This window comes from Pavona decussata, unplaced genomic scaffold, assembly GCF_977016875.1.
Source record: "Pavona decussata unplaced genomic scaffold, jaPavDecu1.1 SCAFFOLD_84, whole genome shotgun sequence".
Classification (NCBI taxonomy): Eukaryota; Metazoa; Cnidaria; class Anthozoa; order Scleractinia; family Agariciidae; genus Pavona; species Pavona decussata.
In genome coordinates this window covers 3,695,280-3,715,000 of record NW_028145502.1, presented here as the reverse complement: position 1 = coordinate 3,715,000, position 19,721 = coordinate 3,695,280, and the positions used below count along the sequence as shown (strand labels likewise).

At 38.0% G+C, this 19,721-nt stretch overlaps 6 protein-coding genes across 6 annotated transcripts in view; 4 read left to right on the top strand and 2 right to left on the bottom strand.

Annotated features, from left to right (window-relative positions):
• The window catches only part of LOC146475518 (V-type proton ATPase 21 kDa proteolipid subunit c''-like), a 9,856-nt gene extending 7,928 nt beyond the window's left edge, over positions 1 to 1,928 (top strand). Inside the window, exons 9-10 of the mRNA XM_085115918.1 lie at positions 71 to 136; positions 608 to 1,928. Coding sequence (XP_084972044.1) covers positions 71 to 136; positions 608 to 643 — 102 coding nt within the window. The 3' untranslated portion in view covers positions 644 to 1,928. The remainder of the gene's footprint in view (positions 1 to 70; positions 137 to 607) is intronic.
• On the bottom strand, positions 830 to 3,871 carry LOC146475517 (uncharacterized). Its single transcript, XM_085115922.1, has one exon. It carries the CDS (start codon positions 3,554 to 3,556, stop codon positions 3,071 to 3,073), a length of 486 nt encoding a protein of 161 aa, XP_084972048.1. The 5' UTR covers positions 3,557 to 3,871; the 3' UTR covers positions 830 to 3,070.
• A 4,195-nt stretch (positions 3,872 to 8,066) lies between these two features.
• Positions 8,067 to 9,252, bottom strand: LOC146475516 (uncharacterized). Its single transcript, XM_085115923.1, has one exon. The coding sequence runs from the start codon at positions 9,066 to 9,068 to the stop codon at positions 8,583 to 8,585; it is 486 nt and encodes a 161-aa protein (XP_084972049.1). The 5' UTR covers positions 9,069 to 9,252; the 3' UTR covers positions 8,067 to 8,582.
• A 913-nt stretch (positions 9,253 to 10,165) lies between these two features.
• On the top strand, positions 10,166 to 14,595 carry LOC146475515 (uncharacterized). Its single transcript, XM_085115921.1, has one exon. The coding sequence runs from the start codon at positions 13,961 to 13,963 to the stop codon at positions 14,447 to 14,449; it is 489 nt and encodes a 162-aa protein (XP_084972047.1). The 5' UTR covers positions 10,166 to 13,960; the 3' UTR covers positions 14,450 to 14,595.
• Positions 14,596 to 16,448: 1,853 nt separating this feature from the next.
• On the top strand, positions 16,449 to 17,146 carry LOC146475514 (uncharacterized). The gene has a single exon (XM_085115882.1). It carries the CDS (start codon positions 16,463 to 16,465, stop codon positions 17,144 to 17,146), a length of 684 nt encoding a protein of 227 aa, XP_084972008.1. The 5' UTR covers positions 16,449 to 16,462.
• Positions 17,147 to 18,370: 1,224 nt separating this feature from the next.
• On the top strand, positions 18,371 to 19,479 carry LOC146475513 (BTB and MATH domain-containing protein 36-like). The gene has a single exon (XM_085115878.1). It carries the CDS (start codon positions 18,371 to 18,373, stop codon positions 19,247 to 19,249), a length of 879 nt encoding a protein of 292 aa, XP_084972004.1. The 3' UTR covers positions 19,250 to 19,479.
• The last annotated feature ends 242 nt before the right edge of the window (positions 19,480 to 19,721 follow it).

Genomic DNA, 19,721 nt, shown 5'->3' with positions numbered 1-19,721 from the left:
ATTTATAGTGCATCTACATGTGCATTACAAGAGTGTTACTACTGCATTGATAGTAACTGTTGTGTTAAAGGTTTTGATTGTGGAAATCTTTGGAAGTGCTATTGGACTGTTTGGTGTGATCATAGCCATCATACAGGTTAGTTCATTCTTTTGTTTACCAAAGGAAAAAAAATGACACTAGCTTAATTTATGGAGAAAAGGAGAATTTTGCTACAATTTCTGTTACTTTTTTGTAATGAATAAGTGCTGTTTTTAACGTCAATTAGAGAGATTCAGAATTATGTTCATGGCAAACGGCTCCCTGTTTTCAGTTTCGCAGTAAAATTGAGTAGTTTTGCATTAGCATCAAAAACTTGAATTGTTCTGCACTATTCTTGTCTATGTACTCATTTTTTTCAAGAAAACAAAAACGCAAATGTCACGTTTGTTGTGTGCTGTAAATGCAATTTAAATCTCTCTAATTTTATGTACTTTAACTGCAAAATTTTAATGTCACCAAATGTTCCTTTTATAACGCTGTTTTGAGCCCTTCCTGTTAGTCATTGTTTTGCGACATAAATTTTTTATATTGTTACTTTTCTTAATTTTGTTCTCTTTTCTTACACAGACCAGCAGAGCCCAGATGCACATAAAACAGGAGTGACATGCCAAACGAATACTGATTTCTGCGACTGAGTGAAGTGTAAAGAAATCCAGAAATATGGGAAGATAATTATTTATAATTGATGATGTACACATGTAGACTTTGTTAGCCATTACCAATAATAGTATTCTTCAACTGATGATGCAAAATGATGCTGGTTTATTATTTTTCAGATAGTTGTTTTAATATGCTCTTACAATGCAATTGCTAAAAATATGTTGTAGTTAATAATTAAATTTAATTGTTCCAACTCATGAAGTGTTATCAACTAATGGGAAACAGTCATCCGCTTTTAACAATAATATTATTTGTGTTTTAGCACTGTGAGAGGAAAAGTATTTTTAATTACAGACCAATTCAAAGGTTATATATCATTATTTTTTTCTTGAAAATATTGAAAATTCCTTACAGCGTTGTTTTTGTTGTTGAATTATCCCTTTACATTGATGGAGAGAATATTAATATTTTAGCGAATAAACCCCTTCACACAGCTGGTATATCAGAGGATAATGCCCAAGGCTGAAAGATTGTCTGAAAAATGAACGTGCATTTTGCTGACGGGCTTGTGCTGGTTTGTTTGTTTGTATCACAATTGTGAAATTTTGTCTTTTTGCCTGACTACCACCCTCTTTTTGTCTGCTCCAAGTTGAATCCTCAAAGCTGAAGTATCAACACAGATTCTCCTCACTGCTTTGTGTATATTTCTTATGGCACAAGTTGGGAGAAGTTGTTTAAGAATCAAGACATTTCATATTAATTTTGTGATCATTTCCTGTATTCTCCTAACCTGTCGTTTGATCAAGTAGTGGTATTGTGAGGAGAAGTTAGATCATGAACAATAATGCTTTCCACAAGAATATGCCTGCAGCTTGTAATTATTGTTGTTATTGTAATAGAAGCTGCTATTGTTTTTAGCGTTGGGGGTATTTTTCTGTTGTTTGTTCTATTGTTATCTAGAAAGGTTGCACGCCAATCACATGAGACCTTTCCAGAGCTGCTACATTGCCCCTTCAGACTTAGGAAAGTGCGTATTCTGCTTATTCTTAAGCTCTATGAATTATTCTGATTAACCAGTGAGTGTGAAAGGGGTTTGAATATTGTTTATCATAGCCGAAGCTGAATGTTGTACAGATAAGCTATAAATATGGCTACCATTGTAGAATTACTCGTGAAAACACTGTTGATGTTGTCATTAACCTCAAATTGCTTGAAAGCAATATAATGTACCGTACTCATGGTTGCCATGGCAGCATATTGATCCAATAAAACAAACACTCTTAATATTGTTTTCAAGAGCCTTCTTTGTTAAAAAAAATTGTGTTAATATCATGATTTGCAATACAACTGTCAGGTTAGGCGGGAGATGTGCTGCCAAGCCTAAAATAAGATGGGATCTTGGCTCTGGACTCTTGAATTGAAAATGTACATGTATTATTGATGTGTTATTGTGGTGTTAAATTCTGACTCTTTGCAATCTTTTGTGATGGTTTAAATGTGGTAAACAAAATGGAAACAAATATCAAAATTAAGTAAAATAGCGCATCTTAATCATTGATATTAAAAATGTTGTAGAAACGATACCACTTGGATTCATGTGATGTCAAAAATGAAATGAAAGGAGCTAAAAAATGTTTTTTATGTTTTTGTTTTGGTGACGAGTTTGCAAAACTAAACTTATAGATTTTAAACTTTAAATAACACTTTGACATTATTGATGATCTGCAATGTGATTATGTACGAAACTCGACGAAGAGATAGCATTTCATTCTAAAACTGTTTTATGACCAATCTTTGAATTCTTATTTGCGAAAATAAGCTACAAATAACAACACTGTAATATGGAAATTTTTTTATTGGTTTATTTTATATGTAAATATTTATGAAAGTGATTGTAGAAGTTGTTTCATCTTCTTAAGTTTTCGATCTTGTCTGAATTAAGACCATGTCGTGACTACTACGTGCATTTTATTTGTATGGAACCGATATTTCTGCAAGTCTTTCCTCTCGTAATGTTTGGTGCTAAACATTTTCTAGTATTAAAGTTTCTTCTCAATAACAAAATGTTCCTTTCCAAATTAAGTGGGTTGTAAGTGCCCTTATACGATCCTGATTAATCTCAGGAAAAATATTGAACTTAACACTAAATTTTACTACAAACTTTACCTGAATAGAAATCTTGAAATGCAATATGAACAGTTCTGACTAGACTGTCGCATATTAGCATTTCGACAACGTATTGTTATTCAATGTTTTGTTTGTTCTTGCAGGAAAGCAGTCTATTGAACTATTAGTTCCCAGAAAGCGCTCTTTCTGGCCTAAACTCTAAATTCTCCTCAGTACAATTCTACTGAATTAATGTATAACGGTTTGAAGAATTCTGTTTGTTGGCATTTCTGGTATTCGCCGTATTGAGTTATGCGTGACTTGTTATTCGACGTGAACCCAGTTTAACCATTTCATCAGCTCCCAGAATGAAATCTTCCCATTCTTGTGCTTATCCAGGTATTCAAAAAATCTTTCCGCATCAACTCCGTGATATCCAAGAGAATCGAGCAACAGTTTAAGCTGCTCCTGGCTCAAACTATTGCTATTGTCCGTGTCGTAAGTTTTAAACAACTCCACCGCTTTGCAAAGAGTTTGAAACCGTCTTTGATCGTGAATAACTTCGAAACGCTCTCCACTTCGGAGCCACGCGAGAAATTCTTCAAACGAGATGCTTTGGTCGCCGTCTTTGTCCAGTAGAAGGGAATAGACCTTCGCTTGATCTTTCTTGAAGCCTAAATCTTGCTGCAGAAGGTCATTGATCTCGGTGGCGTCCAAAGTACCGCTACCGCTTTTGTCGTACTTGTCGAAGAGGCTTCGTATCACGATAGTCGGCGTGTTGTTATCAAAGAAACTTGTTCCTGCTTGCATTGCGAACGAAAGCTAACTTGAGACTTGCCGTTAGCTGAGGTTGCCGTCACTTTTAACTCTAAGCAAGAGAAGCAGGTGGCTTTATAATGCGGTCCTTTCGGTAAACTACTATAAATAAATTGCCGATATTGACGTCAAGTTACGGATGGGTACGCTTCTTTCGCGCCGAAGAACAATGCAAAAATTTATGACCAATCATTTGTTTACCAGAAATTTTTCTTGTAAATCACGCATTTGAGTCGTGAGGCTAACATTTTTGGTAGAATTTTCCCATTATTTGGGAGTTTGTTTGTAGAATGGTATGTTTTATGAGTGAGATGGGATAACGTTATTATATGACTTTGCGAAAACCAATAACTGTCACAATTGCTGTCTTGACGTCATTCACTATCCAGTTCAATTCCGTGTCAATGTCGTTTTCCATTTCATTGGGTCAAAAGAAAAGATAGGCGGTCATTCAGTCATATCATGCAACAAACCACTTAGAACTCGTGAAAGCCATCAACAAAACAAACGATTAAAATTTCCGGGTCTTTCAGGATTGCGGATAAAGCTTGTTTCAGTCTCTACCGAAGAGGAACGTGCGACCAAGATGAAACAGCACATTTTGTGTATTAAACGACAAGGAAAAGCGGGGAGAAGCGAATATTCTGTTCTTGCTCGCCGCTTTTCTTATCGATGACTTAATTTTTCGTACATTTGCATTGCTTAATGAAAACATTAATTTTTAATATGTATATGAAAGATTCGGTCCTAATATATGCTAGTTGATTGATTTTTTTTAAAAGGGAAATAAACAAGTCATTCTACGTAATTTAAAATGCAGGTGATCATCTCAGGAAATTTATTTGGTAGCTTTACAGGAGCATACGCCATGTCTACTTTCAGATCACTGACTTCACGATTAAAAAAAAAAAAAAAGGAAAGAAAAAATATTTCACGCAAAAAAGATATGGTATATGACCGACGCGGGAATATTTAAGCTTTTCTTATTAATGAAGAATGACTTGCTCTAAGCCTGCTTTATTATCTTAAACAGGAAGAGGAAAATAATCAAGAGTCATGAAAGCAAAGACAGAGAAACTAAAGAGTTATGCACCAGTCAATTCCAACAGTGCCCATCCCCCCCCCCCTCCGGGCCGACCCCCGGGAATTAGGATTTTTTGAAAATAAACTGGCAAATACCCCACCTTTCCTTCAACAACGGACACTATTTACAAGTACACGGGACAGCTATGGGAACCCGCATGGCACCTTCATACGCTAATCTATTCATGGGTAAATTTGAACAACACGCCATTGGAAACGCTCCTCTCAAGCCGTTCGTTTGGTGGAGGTTCATCGATGATGTCTTTATGATATGGACAGAAGGAGAGGAACACCTTAAAGATTTCATCAGATACTTAAACTCTATTCACGCGAGTATCAAATTTACCCATGAATACTCAAATTCCTCTCATCAGACACTCCCTTTCCTAGATGTCCAAGTCCACCTCAGCAACAACCACATCCAAACAGATCTCCACACAAAACCCACAGACAAGCATCAATACCTCCTCAAAACTTCATGCCACCCGAACCACACTAAACAAACTATTCCATTCAGCCTTTTCCTGCGAATCCGTCGCATATGCTCTACTGACGCTTTCTTTGATAAACGAAGCAAGCACCTGGTCCAACGTGGTTATAGCCGCTATTCCCTACAAAAAGATGCAAATCGCGTACGAGCCATCCCACGTCACGCAACACTACAGCCACAAGAACAGAAAGCCACAAAAACAGACAGAACACCCTTCGTCATATCCTTCAATCCTGCACTTCCCAAAATCTCATCTATTGTGAAAAAACATATCAACATCCTCCAGTCCTCCGCCAACTGCAAACAAGTTTTCCCTCATCCACCAGTTATCGCCTACAAACGTAACGCAAGTCTACGTGATCTCCTGGTCCATTCCGAGCTACCTCAAAACAAGCCCTCCAACCAACAACCCGCTGGAATTCATAAATGCAACCACCCACGATGCCTAACTTGCTCATTTCTCCAAGAAGGTCAAACGAACTACACTTTTTTCAACACTAACGAATCACGCAAAATTTCTGACTACATATCTTGTAATTCCAAAAACCTAATCTATTTAATTCAATGTAAGAAGTGCCACTCCCAGTACATTGGGGAGACAAAGCGCAAACTTAATGAACGTTTCGGGGAGCATCGCAGATCTATCCTGAATCACCATCAACTACTCAACCCCACTCCTGTCTCGCTACATTTCAACCAACCTGGCCACTCAATCAACGACGTCCAACTAATCCCGCTTGAACTTATACGCAGCAAACGTGACTCAGTTAGAAAGGCTCGTGAAGCTCATTTAATCAACAAAGCTAAAACATTGCACCCTCTTGGTATAAATAGACGTGACGAAACACGCCAATGACATGTCTCACACCTAGTCCTAAAGAACCAATCATTGTCACGCATTTTATATTTTAAATCTTCTTTGTAACGATCCTTTTATGTTTCTCACTTTTCTTTTTCGTTCAGCCCCCGAGGAAGGTTTGTATTGCAAACCGAAATATCGGGCAAAAAAATTTGTTTTTTTAAAAAACAAATATATTTCAGTTATTCTAGCTCTTGTTGTTTGCTCTCTCAAGCTTGTCACCTCCGCCGTTGGGATCAGTCTGCCGTTAATATTTTCTATTTGAGATAATTTGCTGATCCAGGTCTACAAGTGATCCGGCACCACTCATTGGTTTGTCGCTGTGGAATTGCAGATTTTATTGTATTCATTAAATACCCCACCGCCGGGACAAAATAGTTGTTCAAATGCCCCGGGGTGGTGGCTCAAACATGTCAAAAATGTTTTATTTTCTTCGTTTCTCGTCTTACTTTCCGTAAAATCTAAGCTATTTCAGGCCAAATTAAGTCCTGGATGGGTCTTGTTTCCTGTAGTTAGTGGAAAAATAGGTCATTCTACAGCTCTAGCGTCCCATTTTATGTCCTATGTCTCGCCGACCGGTTAGCTCAGTTGATTGAGCATCGGACTACCGTGCGGGAGGTCGTGGGTTCAAACCCCGGCCGGACCAACACTCAGGGTCTTTAAATAACTGAGGAGAAAGTGCTGCCTTTGTAATGACATCTGTAAATGGTTAGAGTCTTCTTGGATAGTCTAGTCTTCTTGGATGAGGACGATAAACCGTAGACCCCGTCTCACAACACTTCACTGTTCATAACCCTGTGGGACGTTAAAAAACCCAGACACTAATCGCGAAGAGTAGGGCATGGAGTTCCCGGTGTGCTGGTCTGGTCTTTGTGCTGTTTCATGATTTCATGGGTTGGGTGGGTAGGATGAGGTCGCCAATGGACATATGCTGATGTAAACCGCATTTGAATATATATGAAAAGAAAATGCGGTATATAAATGCATTACCATTACCATTACCATTACAAGAAACTTACTGTATTTGCCGATGAATTTGTCATTAAGGAAGCGACAATGCTGTAGGGTAAAAAAAGTGAGCTGGTCAAATGCCCTGGGGTAATTGGATTGAAGGCTAATGCCCGACCCCCGGGATCGACAGTGTGGGAAAATGCCCCACTATTGCCCGGGGAATGGGGGGGATGGGCACAGCTGGAATTGACTGATGCATTAAAATTAAACCGCATCTTCTAAAACCATTGTTTCCAACCCCTCGGTTTAAACAAAGAATGGCCATCGGCTAAAAATTATCATTCCTTGGTGTTTGAAATCAAATATTATGAACTGAAATCCTCTTCCAATTCCATATACTCTCATTTTATCGCTATAGAATCTTTTATCCAGTTTTTAAATTGTATTTATTGTGTTGGTGGCATTTGGCAGACAAAAATAGAAATAAATTAAGAAAAAAACAAAAAAACAACAAAAAACCCCAACTATTTATAGGAGCCGGTTACTGATGCATACGTGAGGAAACGTTTTCAAAAGGGATTTAAGCGGTCAGTGACAAAAACATTTCAATGAGCGGCTTTCATTTGCGGCGAGCCGGGTCTGCGTTTCGTGGTAGCATCTAGTCGCGTCAAGCTTCCAAACATTCAATCAAGTGCTTTGATCAGGATTTAGAAACAAAATACAGATGCTATATATATATTCCTTAATTCAAAGTGGTATTTGTTTTGTATTTTTATTGTTTACCTTGGTTTTCTTCTGTATTGTGATTCGTAAAGCTGACATACCTCAAACCAATGAGCCAATCAGGACAATCATAGCAAACAAACAGCCAATCAGGACCAAATTTGACTCTGCGTGCGTTTTCCCGCGCTTGGCAACGGGTGATTTTTTCCCGCGCTTGACACTGGTTGGAAGGTTTTGCATCAATAACTGATTGGCTCGAGAGCTTATATTATCTTCGCTTGTTGTTATTGGTCAAAAGGCAATAACTTTGGTTTTGCAATATTAAACCATATTGCAACCGGAATTACAAATTAAAATTACCCTGAATCTAAACAAGGGGACGACTTGAACAACACACATGATGTCAACAATTCGTACCATTTATTTTTGCGTTCATTTCGAGGAGAGAGCTTACTTTCCCCTTAAATATTATATACACTTTACGAACTCAAATATATATTACAGCAGTAACTGTTGAAGTTACAACATAATAAATAAGAGACCATATATTTCACTGCGATCTAGTTACGATCTAGTTTTCTTTATACACTTGTCATATAATAAATGTTCATCATTATTCCATTTACAACTGTCTTTTCCGAATAGATATTTACATTTGCGGCATAAATTTGAACGAAAAAGCATGAGTAAATGTTATCAATATGTACCAGCAAAACTACAATATATTCTCTTAGTTTGTACAATGCCCAAATAATGTTCAATGTTCATCAGTGACTTTCGTATCATACTGAATTGTCTTTCCTGTTCAGTAGACCAAAGAAACATCTGGCTACGGCTTTTTGTCATCGATTGATCAAGGCAAAGCTCGTACGTAACCTATCGTGACCAAAGCGAGCTTAGTGGTGCGACTTGAGTTATTGAATCGGCGCCCAGTTTAACCAGATCATGAATTCCCAGAATGAAATTTTTCCATCGTTAAGCCTGTCCATAGCCGCGAATGCTTTGTCCATGTCCTGGTCCCCATAACCCAGAAATTTCATTAGCTCTTCAAACTGCGTTCTATCCAAGGTACCACTGTTGTCCGTGTCAAAGTCTTTGAAATATTCGTAAGCTGTGCAGACGCTCTCAAACTTTTCACGATCGTTTAATTGCTGGAATTTTTCTTCGCTTCGTAGCCATTCTTTGAATTCGCCGTAAGAGATTCCCTGGTCACCGTCTTTGTCCACGAGGAAGAAGTAGATCTGGGATTGCTCATAATCAAGGCCCACAGCTTCCTCGAGGAACGATTTCATTTCTCGCTGGTCGAGTTTTCCATCTTTCTTCGTGTCGTATTTGTCAAAGAGGCTGTGGATGGCAATCGATGGACATCTTTTGTGAAAAAAGCTCATACCACCAGACATTTTTTCTTCCAATCTTCTTGTTCACCAAAGTCGAGTATTTTTCTTGACCTTTTTCTTGTAGTGTCTTTTGTTCAATGAGTCAAGGTGATGTCGCGTTTACCTTTATAGCAGGGGGATTGGATCATTTACATTTTAAGGGACCGCAAATTACATTTCATTGGGCAAATCACGTTGCTCAATTCTTGGAAAAATTTTAATTCGTATGTGATGAAAATTAAAGTGTCGCACGTAATCTGTATGTTTCATCAACTTGACCTTTAAAGCACTTCCGGTTGTTGTAAAGTACGTGTGTTGATAGGGGGCCGGGAAGGGGGGGGGGGGGGGGGGGTAGATGTGAAAACAAAGCAAAAACTCTCGATTTCAGCGTGTGCATCAAGATTTTCTCTCCCAAAGCACAAAATAATAGAAGACGAAGTTTTTTTACGTTAGGTGTTTTAATCACGTACTGCAAAAAGCCAGGAAATTCGACACGCCTTGCGATAACCCCGCGCAATAACCTTTCAAAACCAAATGTCGACACGCTTATGCTCATTCAGCTTGGCTTCCTTATTTTTAATTTTGTCATGGTACTAATTGGAAGAACTGATTTATTCAAACATCAAGGCATCTACCATTCTATATTTCTATGACTGCAAAGTTTGATCGACTGAACAGAGATCGTGAGGAGACATAAAAACATGCTTAGTCGCCAGTTAGGCTTGAAGGGTTATCTTGCGCAATTTGGAAGGTTGACATTTCGCGTTTTGCATATAATCAGCATGATGCCTAGATAATTTGTTTTAAAACATCCTGGTTCTAAACAAGATACTTCTTATCAAATATCGGATTGTTTTCAAAACGAAACGTGCCCTGGTACCAGAGATTTTATGCGATTTGCATAATCAACATGATGGCTAGATAATTTGTTGAAAACATCCTTGCGACTTATAATCAAATATTGCTGTTTCTAAAACAAATCGTGCTCTTTTGTCATGCATTTTCTTTCGTCTTTCTCCCGTTTCGCGGCTCAGTCTTGGTTGAGGAGGGTAAACAAATCGCAAAACACAGAAATGTCCCTTAACAGGGAATATTTACACCAGACCCCCCCCCCCCCCCCCCTGCCCACTCAGCCTTTCAATGAGAGACGTGACCAGACATAGCATGACGCCATTTCCGTTTACACTGAAACGTACTCGCCCACACCGGTAGTCGAGAGCAACTCAAACTTCCAGCTTGCTTACATGAATTTCCTCAGAAATTGCCGTTTTATAACTTGAATGATTTTCAATTCTCCTTTTTTTGTGTGCTCATGATATAACTTTTACTCGCCTTAATATATTTTTTTTAATTTTCTAAAATTTGTTAACAGCGCATTTCCTGTTATTCTCCGAAGCAAAGAAATTTCGATAACCACAGACTTACTTACATATCATAACCCGGCTTCTTAATTAAGCGGGAAAAATAATGCGTAACATGCCGCGGCTTACTTGGGGTGCGACCGGAATTTTCAAGTATGTTTATCCGGTAATTTCAAAAAAACGTAAATATTAATATCTACAATTGATTATCGAACAACATGACCGGTCAAGCATTTTATTTAGATACAAAAAGTCTTGCAAGTATTAGCCAACAAAACTCAAGTTTTTATTTCGAAGAAAACTTCAGGGACAGTTCTTTTAAATACGTAACGAATCTTTTGCTTTCTTTTGTCTCATCGCGCTTCAAATAAGCCAGAAGGAATAGAAAATTATTGACTGTATTGTTTTAAAGAAGTGTACGTTGAAATCTACAGCTTCGTGAAGTTTTTTAAAAATCGGCAGTCGAGCAAGGAATTTGATCATTGCGGGTTCATAACGAATTATAAACATTTATTGTTCTTTATTGATTGGAACATTTGTTGGGATTTTCATACTTCAAACTTTGGACTAAACGAGCATGCAAACTGGCTATGCTAGCCATGGTTCACAATTTATTCATTGGATGCAAAGAACTTGCCGGAGTCGATGAAAACAAACTAGGTGAACGATGGGTGAAGTGTGTTTCTTACTATAATAAACAATCTACCACTTTGGCAAGCTGATTAAATAAAAAGATTAGGATTATATAATTAACTTAGTGAGTATTAAACCTCGCTGTATTATTTTTTTAAACGATTATGCTTTGCTCTCAAGATGAAACTTGCGAATTTTGCCAAAACGAGAAGTCGGTAAAATCATGCAACTCTATTAAAATTAATAAACAATATCTGCAATTACTTTCTGAGTTACTTTCCTTCCAATTGATGTTTATTGACGTCAAAAGGGCTGTTCGACCGGGCTTTGCATGCTATAATCCAACTAAACCTTTCTGGGAGGCGTGTGTACTTCTTTTGTGACGTCATAAGCGCTATCACGTAGCCGGCTTGCCGCCACTAAATATTTGCCGATCAAATTGAGCTGGAAAAATGATCGTCGGAGTTGTAACCTTTCAGCTTATACTTCCACACGTTCTAATATAATATCTAGTAAAATTCAGCACTTGTTTATATAGCGCGTATTGATTACAGGATGTAAAACAACAAAAACACGCCATAGATCTTTGTTTATAAATGCACGAAGTTTTTAAGTGTAATAGCGACTCTAGTACAACTCGATATCCTGACAAATCCTAATAGGACACGCTCCGACGAAGGGCTAGCACTCGAAACGTCAGCTTTAGAGTCCCCTTGTGCCATGTGGCGGCCAGTTTACTCGGAGGGAGTCTCAAGGCAGCCATTCTTTTTGTGTGGGGAGGAGCATTGCGTGACAAGCGTTGCGTGACGACACAAAGAATGGCTGCGTGGGCAGTTAGGAGACTACTAGTTTACCTAATCAATTCAGTCGATAAAAGTAAACCAAACATTTGTTTTACTCCCCTGCCGACACAACATCGCAGTTTCTTTAAAAACTATCCGTCTTTGTCTAAATCCTGATTTTAGTTTGGATTTTTTAATTCCTGGGAAAGGAAGGTTGGCGCGAAGACAACCCGGTAGTTCATGGTGTTATTTTGAGTTACCGGCGATCTACTGAGTTCCGCACTGATTCAGTTGTGGTTGAATAGGAAAACTACAACAGAGCTCTTAGAACAGGTCACGGTGGGGAAGAACGGAAGCTGCAACAGTAGAGTAGCAATGAAGAAACAACAGAAACAATGCACCCCAACCCTGAACTGCGTCATACAGGGTGAGGTTCAACGAAATTAGAAGCTCAAAAGAGCTGCGAGCTACGGCTGGAAAATTCAGCCGAAACAGTTTTTGATTCTGCCGCGTGACATCTGACTTGAGAGTTGTAGCAGAGGCTTTTGGGAAATTTTTCTCCAGGTCTTTTATTGAAAAATAAAGGGCCAGTTATTTAAACAGAGTCTAACTTACGTCGCGGCTAAGACAATCAGTGGGCCTCCAAATCTGTTTATTATTGTTTTAAATTAAGTAGATAAATAGTTTTCTAGTCTGGGATGCAAGCCTTCTTGTTACAGTCAGAAACTGACAATGTTCAGATATGACTGTTGGCAAAATTGAAAATGGCTTGGAACGTGGTTTTGTTAAACACCGTCTAAACTGTCTTTTAATAACTGACCCAAAATGTTCCGTAACACAGCTGAGAAAAACTGTAGCCTTGCGCCGGTCCTGTACAGGAGATACAGGATAGTCTTGTTAGAAATATTGATGTATTTTAAAATTGTCAATTCATGACCAGACGTGGAAAGAAGAACGAATAGTTGTAAAACTCTGTCCTAAGTCCTTAAGTTAAAAACATAGGCTCACACAGCTTGGGTGGCCCCATCTCTCCTGATAAACCGGTTATTGTTCGTCAGCGAATACTTCCTTATTTCCTATCGTCCTCCTTTTTGTCTTTCGGAATAGATCCCAAGGAGTTCAAGATATCGCATCATAAAAGAAGCTGCTTGTTACTTTTTCCGTCTGGGATATGAGTAGTTTTAATAGGTCATACTCTTCAAACTCTTTGTAAACGGCCTCCCTGAATTTTGCAATTCTGCCATCATTTCGAACTTTGATGGAGAGAATGGGACTTCAAAATGTTGATAAATGCATCTCTGCAGAGGATTTCATAAGAAGCCAATTTTTATCAAGCGGCCATTATTTCGAACACGCTCTTTCCAAGTACCTCATGAAGTCTAATAATTTCACTCCAAATTCAATGCGACTTTACCAATCCTGATCTTAAGTTTTTAGTTCTCTATTGAGAAGAACTTTCCTTCTATGCTGTTTATTTTCACTTCTTTTCAAGGGCCGGCATAAATGCTTTATAATTTGTAATTATATCTAAAAACTAACACACCGCTTGAGCGTAGAATAAGAAAATTTTTAATGTTTAGCTTAACCAATTTATTCCTCTAACCGATTATCCATGCTGGGACTGAGCACTCCATGTTCAGCGAATCTGAAAGCGGACTTCCCGCTTTCAACAGTTCTTTCTATAAACAAAGAAAGTCACTTTCATTTTAACCATTTAAGGTTACAGAGCTCATATTGACTTAAAGTCCATCGAACCGTAAGTTTTGTGTGATTGGCCAATTTTAAGGCTGGGTTTTGAGTCTATTATTTTTATAATTTTTTTTTTCAATAGACAATGTTTGGGTGCGTTTAAGCGTGATTTCCGATTAAACAGTTTACTGGTCGGGTGTTGGTATTGTCTAATGAACAATGATTTAGTAAATAATTGTTTAAGAGAATTGCGTCAATCACGCCTTTTTACCGAGAAGTCAAGGAAGACAAACTTGATTAAAAAGTCGGCTTCTATTTATAAGATGAATTTTAATGAGTTGTGATGGTATATAATCGAGGAAAGTAAACGCAAGTACGCTCAGAAAACTTAAGTAACAAGATTAGAAGACCTTGATTAGAAGCGTTTGTTCAAAAAGAAACAACTTTGAAAATGCAAGCTGGACTCAGCTATTTCGACAAAGGGGTTCCAGAGATCGCTATTCGCAGTCTCTTCGATAGGTACGATGCAAACAGAGACGGCAAACTTGAGGAGTATGAAATGCAGACTTTGTTGGAAGAAGATTTAGGCCTTGACCCAGAACAGTCATGGCTTTATTTTTTGCTTCTCGACAAGAACGGAGATCATTTCATCTCCTTTGAAGAATTCAACGATTGGCTTCGCAGCGGAGAACACTTCGAGATTTTGAACGACAAAGCAAAGTTTCAGAGCCTTTCGAAGGCGTTCAATTATTTCAAGCGATTTGACACGGATAACAGCGATACCCTTGACAGAGTACAGTTCGAAAGGATGATGATTTTTTTCGGTTACAGCGCCATTAACATGGATAAAGCCTTCGCGAAAATGGATAAACACGAAAATGGAACTGTATCTTTTTGGGAGTTTATGGTTTGGCTCAAGTGGATCCCTCTTCTGAATTAACTGGCTGACAATGCAGACAATGGCGATGTAAAATTTATCAACTCTGCCGGCGCCAAGGGAAAGCGTTAATTGTACTTTTAACCTGTAGTGAGCGTTCTTTTTGAAACTTAAAGCTACTGCAGATCAGTGCGTTCTTCTAGGCTAGCTTTTTTAGTGAAAACTTAAGGCATGATGTGACTGATTAGTTGATTACATTTTCTTTCTTTTATAAGAGTATGGATTATTGTTTTTACGGCCCAGGCTGAATATTCTTATTTTTCTGCGATGTTAGGCTGAAAATATTCTTGTGAATATTCTTAGATTATAGCCATCGAACTGTCGTTAGCATTGAACATTTGGCTAGTGCAGATTTTTATCGTTTTTTTCTTTGGCTAGTTTTGCCGTTTAGAGAAAGGAAATTTTTTTTACGGTTTAGTTAAAAACTTACTTGTATTTATATTCTTTTCAAAATCTCAGCCTCGGATTTATTCTTAAAATATTCTTAAAATTTCGCAAATTTCAGCCTCGATATTCTTATAACATAAACTGATTCTTATACAAAACAAAGAGTGTAATGAGCATGTTCAACCGGAACGTTTGCTCAAGGAGTACCTCTGGGTATTTACAACAACCAAAAATATAGAAGAGAATTGTTCCACACGAAACTGACCCTGTCTAGCTTTCATTTACATTACCGCACTTTAGAATTAGCCTTCTATCATGACATAGTAATTTATTGGAACATGTAAATATAATTTATTGCAAATAGAATCGCTTTATTTTCACCTTATACAATAAAGCATAAACGTGATACGTATTTATTACCAAAAATATGGATGTTATTTATTTTATTATTTAATAATTTTATTTAATGTCAATGTCCAACAGTCTTACGCTTGTAGATAATTCATTCGACTGCATAAGGATATTAAAAATGGAACGGAGTTGCCTTCATTTGTTTCTACGTTTTCTTAGTTTTTTAGTTCTTCTCTTTCTCCCTTCTTCTTCTTCCTCTCCTTCTATTCTAAGACTCCCCCAGCTAGGGGCTTTTCAGGGTCAATGAACAATACTTTGTGGGGGACTTTGCCAGACCGCTTTATAAGGCGCAAATGGCAACCGTGCAGTTTACAATCTTAACTGAATCGGACAGGTAATTTACACAGGTGCCCCTAGAACAGTATAAGTAATGAGTAAAGCCAGACCACAACACCGGGAACTACGTCCCCTGCTCTTAGTATTCGCTAGACTTATGGAAGAATTCCTGTAATTCTCTGCTCAGAAACTGTTTTGCCGACTGAAACAGAAAACTGCGTGACGTCAGAGGGCAGAGGAAATCCCTTCAGTTTGTGTCACGTGGCCTACCATAAATGAGAAAAAATTATCTATTTTTAAAGCAATGCTATTCAGCGAAAAGTGACGTGAGGTTTTTTCCAGTTAAACCCCCAAAATTCGCAGAATCGATGTTATCTTCAATCAGCAAACGTGACAGGAAGATAAAAAAAATACCAATCATTGATGTAGCATGGTTTATCTTTGGTATGTGTTGTTTTAGACCGTTTCAGTGCATGAATCTTTCCTCTGCATCATGAAACTTTCCTCATTCACACATCATCCCATTTCTATTAACACAACGATTTTTTACAGTTAAGATTTCGTAAGATCAGGAGCCTCTGGTAAGATATAATGTTTGAACAAAAGAAAATTCATTCAAATTTTTTGATGAACATTGGAAAGAAAATTTCGATACAACCCATATATGTATACGGCGTTTGATCCAGGCGAAATTCAACTTGAAATCATGCAAAAACTTAAATCTAAAATAAAAGAAAATTAAATAAGAAGCTAGGTAATACAACTAAAATTGTCATGGGTTTTCTAAAGTAAAGAAGAAAGTCTACAAGAGAAGGTTTAAAGGGAATTTAAATTTCTCACTGTTTTTTTCATGTTGTTGCTGACATCAGTACTCATAAAAATTTAATGACAAACACGTGCAATCATGCACGCATGCATACGTCAGCGATCGTGTTGTGTAACATGTCGCACGTGACTCCGATTACGATTGGTATAAATATTTTTAGAAAGCCTGATTATAAAAGCAAATCAAATCGCGTATTTACCTTTAAGCTCGAAAAGGAAAACGAAAACGTGAACAAACATTCATCAAGAAGCAAGAAAAAGTTTCAGTTGAACGAACGCGGTTGTAAATTGTCGAAAATGCAGGCAGGGCATACATACTTCGCCCGCGATGCTCCAGAAATCGTCATTCACAGTCTCTTCGATAAATACGACGTTGACAAAAACGGAACACTTGACAAAGCAGAACTGAAGGAATTATTCGAAGGTGATTTGGGTTTAAGCCCTGAACAATCTTACATTTACGCACTGATGCTAGATCAAGCCGGCGAACACAATGTCACTTACGACGAGTTTTTCAACTGGTTGCGAAGTGGAGAACGGTTTGAAAATATCGACGACAAGTCGAAGTTTGGAAAACTGTGTCTTGCGGTGGAAATATTCAAGACTTACGACACAGACGATAGTGATACCTTGGACGAACGGCAGTTTGAAAATTTGATTTCGTCTCTTGGATATCACAGCGTGAATTCAGAGAAACTTTTCAAAGAGTTGGATAGCCATCAGAATGGGAAATTGTCGTTCTGGGAATTCATGAAATGGCTAAACTGGGTTCCTCTTGAAGAATACGACAAAATACTTTAATGAAATATAAGAGACTCGCGTATTAACTTTATCCCCAGCAAAAATGGAAGCTGATGTACATATACAGTAAAAGACAATCCCATGTTTAAACGGAAAGCAAAATCAGGAAAATTAACACTCATGTAGGGTCATATGTATATTTAAGGCACGAGATACCACTCATGTATTAACTTTATCCCCATAAGGATTATGTACATATTTAAGTTGATCTCAGATCAGTTAAAATTGTTTCGTTAAGTTGCAAGAAATGTTGAAATCATTACTCGTGTTCAAATAAGCAGTTACTTTCAAAGGGTGACTCGTCTCGGATCTCAGTTAATCTCAAGGTATTTTTTACTGTACAAAAATATTTGAGGAGAAAAAGGTTTTTATATGCGGTAGCTACTCCGCAATTGCACGACAAAAAATGACAAAATAAAACTAGGACATACAATGTACAGGAATAAGTATATGTTGTGATTCAATTTTATCCTATCACCCATGATAGTCATGGGTGGCAAATTGCGCTTTCAATCGTGGTCGGTTCCGTCTTGTTTACACACGCAGGCAAAATTGAGACCGCTCAAGTACTTTATCCAACTGCTCAGGACGAACCTTCTCAGGGTTTTTCTCAAGGACATTTTCATCACACCAGTTCTCAAAAAACCCTCACCCAGTTAATTGTGCTCTATTGCGTATTTAGAGTCTATTTAGGTTTTCTGCAGCGTCTTCTAATGCCGTAACTTTTTTCATCCGTAACATCATTAAACCTGGACGCCATCTTAGCACTGAGATATAGGAAACGTTGCCATAGCAATTTTGTGATCAGTTTTCACCTGTTAAATTATAAATTAACGCTGATTTAAGGAGTAATTTGTCTCCCATGATATAAAAATGTTTAACTAATACAGTTCGATCTGGTGCTTCAGCTGAAATCTGATTTAAGCTGCAGAAAGTTGCAGGAAACGGAATTTTAACAATTCCTGAATTTCCTAGCCGTTGTTGGTTCAGTTTTTAACGATACATTTTCCCCTTCGAAAATGAAAATGAAAGAAATTATATTTTCAGTGTTACGGAATTCTGCATGGGCAGCATTTTTGCCGAAGAAATATGCAGATTTTTTGTACGACTATAGAAAATCGGAATTCCTGCGGTAATCAACGCCATACATCCGAACAGTCTCTATCCGCGGAAATGAACTGCTGGTAGCCTGCCAGTGTCCTAGTTATTAAGTTATTATTCCAAATGGATGTGAATCAAAGGCAAGATTTTTCACAGCCCTGGGACTTCAGTGATGTTATTCTTGTCGTGGAGGACGAACGACTCCATGTTCACCGAGCCGTGCTCTCGATTGCTTCGCCTGTGTTTCGTAAGATGTTTACCTCTGAATTTCAAGAAAAAGACAAGAAAGAAATCCCTCTTCCCGGCAAGTCGTCGACTGAAATTAAAGAGTTGCTTTTGTTGATTTATCGTTCAATGGCAGTGGAGCAAATAACGTTGGGAAAGTGTTACTTCTTTGTGAAGCTTGCTCACGAGTATCAGATGGACGCCATTGTTAAGAAATGTGAAGGTGTCCTTGTCGACGAGTTGAAAAGCGGCAAGAGTTTACCGAAAGATCGTATCCTTTCAGACCTGGTGTTTGCCCAAACTTACAAGTTAGAGAAGCTCAGACAAGCGAGTGTTGATCGAGCACAAAATCTTTATGCCCATTGTCTGGAAGAATTGAAGCAAGACGAAATGTACGATCAAATCCAATCAGAGAATCTGAAAGAAATCATGGAAGGTATTATAAGGCGACTGCAGGGAGAATTGGAAGAATCTCAGCGAAAAAATGAAGAAAATAAAAACAAGAGTGATGATGTGAAACTCAAAATAGAGTCTGCTTTACAAGACGTAGATATGATCGCAAACATTCTGTTTGAACATGCTGTGAGCAAGAAACACACACCTTCAAACTTCGAGTTGTCTAGACCGAGTACAGAAAATTGCATTGGTGCATTACAAATGGATGAAACTCGAGGTGTTAATAGCAGCGATGGACAGTATTGGGTATGCTCATCCCTTCGTCAACCCGCTGGTTATTTGAAGTCACTCAAAGAAAAACTTGAGTCCTTGAAAGACTAATCAACTGTAACAGTTTCGAAACTCTGAATCGATGTAAGGTAATTCAAGGGAGTCTTGGCGCTTTTCATTCGGCCAAACTTTCCGGATTGAAGTTGCGTATTGAAGTTTTCTACCCGGAAACCGAAACAACACAACCATCTAACGTCGAAGAAACGGGTCCGAGAAAGAATGGCTGGATGGAACGATATTTTCCGGAACGTCAATACACAGCCCAAGCTCAACATAAGAGAACCGTTGAATTATAATAGTGCAGGAGCATGTGTGATGCCGTGGGAATTTCGTGAAGAAAACAAGCCACTATTCTGAATGTGTTAAGGGGACCCTAAATTACATGAAAAGTTTTGGTGGCAACTTTAGAACTTGCTCAGACGGGTTTTATGGGAGGTCGAAAATGTGACATGAATATCCCAACATGGAAACGAGGCTCAAACATATAATTATCTATAGCTATCCATTATTTGCATAAAATTGA

What these genes read in the sequence shown, in the direction of transcription:
- LOC146475517 (XM_085115922.1), bottom strand. Translation starts at nt 3,556, where the DNA reads ATGCAAGCAGGAACAAGTTTCTTTGATAACAACACGCCGACTATCGTG.
- LOC146475516 (XM_085115923.1), bottom strand. Translation starts at nt 9,068, where the DNA reads ATGTCTGGTGGTATGAGCTTTTTTCACAAAAGATGTCCATCGATTGCC.
- LOC146475515 (XM_085115921.1), top strand. Translation starts at nt 13,961, where the DNA reads ATGCAAGCTGGACTCAGCTATTTCGACAAAGGGGTTCCAGAGATCGCT.
- LOC146475514 (XM_085115882.1), top strand. Translation starts at nt 16,463, where the DNA reads ATGTCGCACGTGACTCCGATTACGATTGGTATAAATATTTTTAGAAAG.
- LOC146475513 (XM_085115878.1), top strand. Translation starts at nt 18,371, where the DNA reads ATGGATGTGAATCAAAGGCAAGATTTTTCACAGCCCTGGGACTTCAGT.